Consider the following 7634-nt stretch of genomic DNA (forward strand, 5'->3'; position numbering starts at 1 on the left):
GCAGAAGAAGGGGGAGGAGCGCCTGGTTGCCGGGGGCTCGCCGGAGGAGCTGGAGGAGCACCGGCGGCTGATGGCCTGGAACGAGGAGGAGAACGGGCGGCAGAGGGCCCGCAGGTCAGCACGGCCCCTGCAGGGCACGGGGGGCTCTGCCCTGCCCGCTTGGGCCTCTGCTCAGGCAGAGCTGAGTTAGTCTGGGCTAACATTCCCAGAGAAGGTTGGGCGGGGTCACTCTGGGCTGGGTTAGGAACTGGTTCATGGTTCCCGGTGGGGAATGGTCACACCCAGCCACCAGAGGTGTCCCCAGGGGTCAGGGTGTCCCCAGCCCTGTTTGGTGTCTTTGCTGATGATCTCCATGAGCGGGTTGAGTTCACCACCAGCAGATTTGCAGGTGGCACCGAGCTGGGTGTGAGTGTGGGTGTGCTGCAGGGCAGGAGGGCTCTGAAAGGGACCTGCACAGGCTGCATCCAGGGGCTGAGTCCAAGGAAATGAGGAACAAGATCGAGTGTGGGGTGCTGCACAACAACCCCTGCAGTGCTGCAGGCTGGGGACAGAGGGGCTGGACAGCAGCCAGGCAGGAAGGGACCTGCAGGGACAGATGGACAGCAGGCTGGACATGAGCCAGCAGTGTGCCCAGGTGGCCAAGCAGGCTCCTGGCCTGGATCAGGAATGGTGTGGCCAGCAGGAGCAGGGAAGGGATTCTTCCCCTGTGGCCACACCTGGAGTGCTGTGTCCTGTTCTGGGCCCCCAGTTTAGGAAGGACTTGGAGATGCTGGAGTGTTCCAGGGAAAGGCAGCAAAGCTGGGGAAGGGTCTGGAACTCAGGTCCTGGTGGGAGCAGCTGGGGGGACTCAGCCTGGAAAGAAGGAGGCTCAAGGGAGACCTTGTGGCTGTCCACAACTCCCTGGCAGGAGGGTGCAGCCAGGATGGGTCAGGATCTGCAGCCTGGCAGCAGAGGAGAAGAGGACACAGCCTTTCCCACCCTGACTGATTCTGTGATTCTGGGAAATCCTGACGTGGTTAAATAAATCTGCCTGTGCAGCTCTCATGGTTCCTGTGCCTTTTGCTGCTGAGGGCCAAGTCAAGGTGCTCTGGGTGGATGTGTCACCTCCTCCATCACATTTTCCTTTCTGTCTGGCAGAGAGGAGAGACTCAGGAAAGAAGAGGAGGAGCAGAAGAGGAGGAAATCAGAGATTGCAGAGAAACAGGCCAAGAAAATGGAAGCTTTCCTGGAGGAGAAGGAGAAGGAGGTTCTCCAGCTGCAGGTAAGAGCAGCTGGTGCCTCCTGGGGAGCAGCTTGCCAGAATTCCCTGCCAGGGGGCCATGTGGGAGCCGTGGGCTTGTTTGCCACGGATTTCTCAGCTGGCAGCTGGGAGCACAAGCGTCAGCACCTTCCAGGGGCGTTGACAGCGCGTGGATGGCAGAGAGCTTGAGCCAGAGCTCTGGGAGCAGGCTGGGATAATCCTGAGGGGGACAATCCTTGTCCTTTGCTTCAGGAGGAAGCCAAAAACTTCATCACCCCCGAGAACCTGGAGGCTCGGATCGAGGAGTGCCTGGACAACCCCCGGAATTACAACTTCGCCATCGACAAGGACGGGCGCATCGTCAAGCGCACGGTGCTCTCCTAGCAGCCCTGGCTGAGCCCCTCAGAAAACACACACATCCTTCTTTGGAATGTATAAATTGGCCTCAGAAGTGGTGGAGAAGGGCTCTGGCTGTGCCGCCTCCAAAGGGTTAACGCCTGCAGGAGAGGGGGTGAGGGAAACTTGGAGGCTCCAGCAGCCTGGCTCAGCCCCTGTTGCTGTGCCTGTGATCCCACCTCCCACGTGTTTGGATCCCTGCTGCCTTCACACACAGCATGTGGGGAGGAGCAGGAGCAGTCCCAAGGCAGAGCCTGGCTCAGCTCCTCGCTGTCAGCTCCTCTGGATGCTTCCAAAGGCAAAGGAGGGCTGAATGAATTTGTAGGAAACTCTGACCTTCCCTTTTTTTGTTGTTGGGGGAAGGAATTAATTGTAATCCTGATTTCACTCTTCAAACCCTCTACACATCCCTTGGTGTGGCTGAATAAGAAAATGTGTCTGAATGATCCAGGGTTTCTGGTGTCTCATTATTCCTCCCTTTAGGCTTAATTTATTCATCACCACTGAAGGTGTAGATAAAATTGTAATGACTTTGGGTGTTCTGGGTTGTTGGGGTCTTGCAGGCTGTCAGGTTTGTCCTAAAACTTCTGGTTTTGGGCTGAGCCTGGAGTTTGTTGTGGTTCACCAATGGTCTGCAGGTCCCTCTCCCTCATTCCCTCCCTCCCTCAGTTCATTGACCTGAAACCCTCACTTTTTACCTCCACTTTTCCCTAAAAGTGTCTTCTTCTCCCAAGCCTGCACCTCAACCAGGCGAGCACACAAAACCCACAGGCTTGTGTCTGGACTGTTTTTCTGTCCAAGTTTTATTTCTAATTAATCTCATCACTTCAGTCTGAGTCACAGCCCCAAGGTTGGGCTGGGACAGCGATGGATGCAGGATCCTGCAGGTTCTCTCCTGGGCTGGCTACACAAACAGCAGCTCCTGGTCACAGGATGAGTCAGTGCCACAGCCCTCTGAGGGGAGAGAGGAGAGAGTGTGGTGTGAAACCAGGCAGCAGCACCCACCACACCCCAGGGACCCTCCAAAACGGGCCCCAGAGATCCCTGAAACCGCCCTCTGAACCAGCTCCCAGAGATCCCTGAAACACTCCGCAGAAACCCCTAAAAACAGCCCTCAAGGACCCTCTGAAACAGCTCCTAGAGATCCCTGAACCAGCTCCTAGAGATCCTTGAAACAGCCCCCAGGGACTTGCGAAAGAGCCCCCAGACATCCCTGAAACAGCCCCCAGAAACCCTTTGAACCAACCCCCAGGGACCCTCTGAACCTGCTCTCAGAGATCCCTGAAACAGCTCCCAGAAATCCCCAAAACAACCCCCAGGAACCCCCAAAAACAGCCCCCAGAAATCCCCCGAACATCCAGAGACCTCCTGAAACAGCCCCCAGAGGCCCCCCAGCACTGGGGTTTAATGAGCTCCTGCTCACTCCATTCTCTGAAACTTCCAGGATTTACAGCAGGATCCCTGCCAGTTTCATTTAGGGAGGAGGGCGGGATTTTGAGGAAAACTAATGAGAGGAGGGGATGTGGCTCCTGCACTTGCTCAGCCTTCAAAATTTGTTGTCTGCTTCCCTCCTCTCCAAACCCTCCCGGTCTCATCCCTTCCCTGCGGTCTGGACAGGTCCTGGAGCGTGCTCTGGCGATGGATGGACACACGGATGGGACAAAGACAATCCCTTGAGCATCCTCCCCTCTCCCACTATTCTATAGAACCCTGAATTCCCTCCCGGCTGTGCGAGGGCTCGGGACAGCAATCCCGGGATGCCGTGCCGCCCTCACCGGTGCTGCAGCAGATGCCGGGAGCGGCGCAGCTCCCTCCGGAGCCGCAGGGTTTGCGTCCCGACTCGCAGGGCGTGGGCAGGAAGTTTTCCTCCTGGCAGCGCAGCGCCTCCGAGGTGCCGATGTAGCAGCCCAGCTCCTCCCCGCAGCAGATGTTGGGCCCGAAGCAGTGGCCCTTGTTCCGGGGGCCGCAGGGCAGGCACTGCTCGGGGAACGGGGGGAAGAAGGTTGGGAGAAGGGAAGCATGGGGTTGGGAGTGCTCCAAGCTCCCCAGGACTTACCTTCCTGATGTCCATGTCCAGAACAGCTCGTTTGCCCCCGATGGGGCAGTTCTGGATGTAGCAAGCAGAGGAAATAGTCAGGAGCCCCAGGAGGCAGAGAGCCAGAGCCTTGCAGGACATGGCAGCGGGACAGGGGGGATTTTTGGCTGCTCATCCCAACAGCTGGCCCTGTATTTATAGTCCTGGCTCCTGCTTAGGGATTCTGGCACCAGCGTCACCAGTGTTCCTTAAAAACCACAAGGCATTGCTTCCCACAGCAGAGGGCTCAGCTAATAGCTGGAGGTCGAGGACGTGAGGTCAAGGACAAGGCGCTGGTTTTCTCCTCAGTGATGAGTCTGGCAGGGACGTGTGGAGGTTTGTGGATGGAGCTGGATGGACTGTGGAGGTTGTGGATGGAAATGGGAGGAATGTGTGGAGTTTGTGGATGGAGCTGGAGGAACGCGTGGAGGTTGTGGATGGAGCGATGCGTGGAGGTTGTGGATGGAGCTGGAGGAATGCGTGGAGGTTGTGGATGGACATGTGGAGGTTGTGGATGGAGCTGGATGGATGTGTGGAGGTCGTGGATGGAGTTGGATGGATGTGTGGAGTTTGTGGATGGATCTGGATGGATGTGTGGAGGTTGTGGATGGAGCTGGATGGACTTTTGGAGGTTGTGGATGGAGCTGGATAGATGTGTGGAGTTTGTGGATGGAGCGGGAGGAATGTGAGGAGGTTGTGGATGGATGTGTGGAGTTTGTGGATGGAGCTGGATGGATGTGTGGAGGTCGTGGATGGAGCTGGAGGAACATGTGGATGTTGTGGATGGAGACGATGGATGTGTGGACATTGTGGATGGAACTGGAGGAACATGTGGAAATTGTGGATGGAGTCTGAGGCTTGGGGCCCTTCTCTGGCAGCCCCTTTGGGCTGCTGAGCTGTGCTGTGTCAACCGCTCTGGCATGGAGAGGGTAGGGATGAAGGAAGGCAGCTGGAGGTTGAGTCCACCCAGGAGCGGGGTGAGAAGGGTGTGTGCTTCCCTTGCCTTCAAATCCCTTTGGGTGGGAGGAAGCAGCCCCATATCCTCTGGGATCAGCCATGGGAATGTCCTTGTTGGCCTTGGCCTTTGGGGGATGCTCAGCACTGGGCTCATCCCTCTCTGGGGTGAGAGTGACACCCAGCCCATCCCCACCCACCTTCATCCAACAGCTCCAAAGCCACCTGAGAATGCCAAACCTCCCTGCAAAGGCCTGAAACCCCAAATTTCCCCACTGCCTCTCCTTGGAGCTGCACACAGGGATTCAGGGTGGTGTGCTGAGCCCCATCACCAGCAGACAAAGTCCCCCCTCCTCCTCCCTGAGAAGCAGCGCCGAGGATGAGGCCGAAGGCTGACGCAACCACCCAAGGTCCTGCTCACCCCGGCCCTTGCCTTCCTTATCCCAATTAGGAGCTTCCAGCTTGAATAAATTTCCTTGCTGAGGACAAACCTTGACATCCACTGAGATCATTAGCCTGCACTGCCTTAATTGGGAATTAGGCAGCCCAGAGCTGGACAGCCGTGACCTTTTCCTATCCCTCTGGCTTGCTTCAAAATTCACCACTTAGCGAGGGCAGCCAGGTCCCTGTCACCCAGCCTGGGTCAGTACCAGTCCCTGGGGACAAGGCAGGCACTGGGATCCATGGTCAGGGGTTGGAAATGGGGCTCAGCTGTCCCAGGAGCTCAGCTCCACCTGCAGCACAGGGTGGAGGAAGGGAATTCTCATCCCAGAGCCCCTGTGGCTGCTCCAGGGATGCCCAGACCCTGGCTGGATGTGTCTCAGGTAGAAAAGTGGGGAAAACCTTCAGTTATCAGCCCCTGGTGCTTTTTGGGGGCTCGATTTTTGCCTGATTTTGAGGTGTTCATCAGACAGAGCAATCCCAGCTCAGCCCCACATTCCCAGTGCTGCAGGAATGTTGGGGGTTCACATCCTGGAAAATCCGAGTGCTGGAGCTGGGCTGAAAGCCCAGTTCCCTCATCCCAGCTTGGAGTCCCTCATCCATGCTGGTGTCACCACTTTCCCAATGATTTTGGGGTGATTTGGGATCACCCCCCTTCCGCAGGGCTGGGATCAAATGCTGGCTGTGGGAAGCAGGTCCTGGATCGACCCTGCATGTCCTGGATCGATCCTGCATGTCCTGGATCGATCATGCAGGTCCTGGATTGGTCCTGCATGTCCTGGATCAATCCTGCATGTCCTGGATCAATCCTGCAGGTCCTGGGGCTGCAGGGAGTGTCCCTGATCCCGGTGTCAGGGAGCTCCACCTCCCGGGAGGCACCACCTCCCTCAGGGACGCTATAAAGGACGAGCTGTCCCCTGTGCCCTGGCCAGTGGCAGCCCGGAGAGACCTCGGAGCCAGGACCCCGCAGGGTAAGAGAGCCGGGAGAGGGCTGGGATACCCCAAATCCTGGGGGTGACTGTGGGATAGGGGGGACTGATCCTCCCTGTGGGTGTCCAGAGGGGATGGGGAAAGTTGAGACCAGCCCTGGAGGGGTCTTTGGAGCTGGGAGCCCAAACCTCTCTGCTCTTGAGGGATTTGGGGTGCTTTTTCCTTTTCCTGACTTGTTATCATTTTTAGCAGATGCTGTTCTGATTGCTGAAGGCAGCGAGGCCCCGAATCTGCCCCAAAGAGGGGCTTGGCCACGAGGTAAGGTGCCAGCGGCACATCCCAGCTGTCCCCAGTCCCCTGGGTCTGGGGGTGCTGCTGGGTGGGACCCCATGGCCAGATCCCAAATTCCAGCTCTGCCTGGGAGCTGAAAGGACAGAGCCCAAATCCTGCACCCAGCCCAGCCAAACCACCTGCACTCTGTGGGGATCTGGGGACAAAAGAGCCTCCAACACCCCCATCCTGAGCCCCAGCCAGACCCCCTGAATCTGGGGACAAAAGAGCCTCCAACACCCCCATCCTGAGCCCCAGCCAGATCCCCTGGATCTGGGGACAAAAGACCCTCCAACACCCCCATCCTGAGCCCCGGGCAGATCTCCTGGATTTGGGGACAGAAGATCTTCCACCATCCCCATCCTGAGCCCCAGCGACATCCCCTGGATTTTGGGACAGAAGATCTCCACCATCCCCATCCCGAGCCCCGGGCAGACCCCCTGGAGCCCCCAGGAGCCACCCCCAGTGCCCAGGACGAGGCCACCACAGTGCACGAGGGCTTTTATTGGGTCAGGTATGTACAGAGCCGAGCTGGGGGGGTCTGTCGGGGTAAGGGGGGGCTCCCCACGCCCTGGCTCAGAGCAGGGGGTGCTTGCCCTGCTGCTGCTGCTGCCGGTTTGCCAAGTGCATGAGCTTGAGGAGCAGATCTCCGGCCGAGCCGTCCAGCAGCGTCAGGTTCTTCTCCTCCGCCGCCTCCTGAGCGCCCTCGCCGCCCTCGTCCAGGCAGGCGCTGTCCATGGTGCACGTCTCTGCCGCGCGAAGCAAAAGGTGGAGTGGCACGGGTTATTTGGGATCATCAGGGAGGTGTTTTCGGCTGGGGAGGGGGTTGGTGGCAGCCTGGGGTGCCAGCACAGTTTGTACCCCGAAAATGATGGTTCAACTCCTTCCCCTGCTAAGGAACCCCCAGGCAAACCTGATCTCCATCACTTCATCACTTTAGCTCTCCTGTTAAGCAGGGGGCAGGGATGGGGTTTCTGGCACGTCAGGGAGGCTGTGCTGGCCAGGAAAAGCTCATGGTGGGTCAGGAAGGAGCTGAGAGCCCAATCCTTTAGGATCAGAATGGTTTGGGTGGGAAGGGACCTCTAAGATCATCTTGTGCCACTCCCTGCCAGGGGCAGGGACACCTCCCACTATCCCAGGGTGCTCCAAGCTCTGTCCAACCTGGCCTTGGGCGCTTCCAGGGATCCAGGGGCAGCCACAGCTGCTCTGGGCACCCTGTGCCAGGGCTCAGCACCCTCACAAGGAACAATTCCTAATTCCCAATATCCC

The 7634-nt window shown here is 58.2% G+C and overlaps 3 protein-coding genes across 3 annotated transcripts in view; 1 reads left to right on the forward strand and 2 right to left on the reverse strand.

Moving 5' to 3' along the window:
• Positions 1-6: 6 nt before the first annotated feature.
• Positions 7-2083, forward strand: MRPS26 (mitochondrial ribosomal protein S26). Its single transcript, XM_005427754.2, has 3 exons — positions 7-114; positions 1138-1261; positions 1493-2083. The coding sequence occupies exons 1-3, from the start codon at positions 71-73 to the stop codon at positions 1622-1624; spliced, it is 300 nt and encodes a 99-aa protein (XP_005427811.1). The 5' UTR covers positions 7-70; the 3' UTR covers positions 1625-2083.
• A 331-nt stretch (positions 2084-2414) lies between these two features.
• Positions 2415-3834, reverse strand: LOC102038013 (neurophysin 1-like). Its single transcript, XM_005427755.1, has 3 exons — positions 3693-3834; positions 3412-3613; positions 2415-2590 (listed from the first exon to the last, which is right to left on the reverse strand). The coding sequence occupies exons 1-3, from the start codon at positions 3810-3812 to the stop codon at positions 2541-2543; spliced, it is 372 nt and encodes a 123-aa protein (XP_005427812.1). The 5' UTR covers positions 3813-3834; the 3' UTR covers positions 2415-2540.
• Positions 3835-6851: 3017 nt separating this feature from the next.
• Positions 6852-7634, reverse strand: part of LOC102038351 (vasotocin-neurophysin VT-like) — a gene marked incomplete at its 5' end in the record, with an annotated part of 3134 nt that continues 2351 nt past the window's right edge. The window contains one exon of the mRNA XM_031062585.1: positions 6852-7114. Coding sequence (XP_030918445.1) covers positions 6942-7114 — 173 coding nt within the window. The remainder of the gene's footprint in view (positions 7115-7634) is intronic.

This window comes from Geospiza fortis, unplaced genomic scaffold (genome assembly GCF_000277835.1).
Source record: "Geospiza fortis unplaced genomic scaffold, GeoFor_1.0 scaffold180, whole genome shotgun sequence".
NCBI lineage: Eukaryota > Metazoa > Chordata > Aves > Passeriformes > Thraupidae > Geospiza > Geospiza fortis.

Bases quoted from the DNA above. Each gene is read 5' to 3' on its own strand.
- LOC102038013 (XM_005427755.1), bottom strand. From the start codon at position 3,812: ATGTCCTGCAAGGCTCTGGCTCTCTGCCTCCTGGGGCTCCTGACTATT. The intron at 3,614-3,692 runs GTAAGTCCTGGG...TTCCCCGAGCAG, and splicing joins TGGACATGGACATCAGGAAG to TGCCTGCCCTGCGGCCCCCG. The intron at 2,591-3,411 runs GTGAGGGCGGCA...CTCTCCCCTCAG, and splicing joins CGGCATCTGCTGCAGCACCG to AGGGCTGTGGCACTGACTCA.
- MRPS26 (XM_005427754.2), top strand. From the start codon at position 71: ATGGCCTGGAACGAGGAGGAGAACGGGCGGCAGAGGGCCCGCAG. The intron at 115-1,137 runs GTCAGCACGGCC...TCTGTCTGGCAG, and splicing joins GGGCGGCAGAGGGCCCGCAG to AGAGGAGAGACTCAGGAAAG. The intron at 1,262-1,492 runs GTAAGAGCAGCT...CCTTTGCTTCAG, and splicing joins AGGAGGTTCTCCAGCTGCAG to GAGGAAGCCAAAAACTTCAT.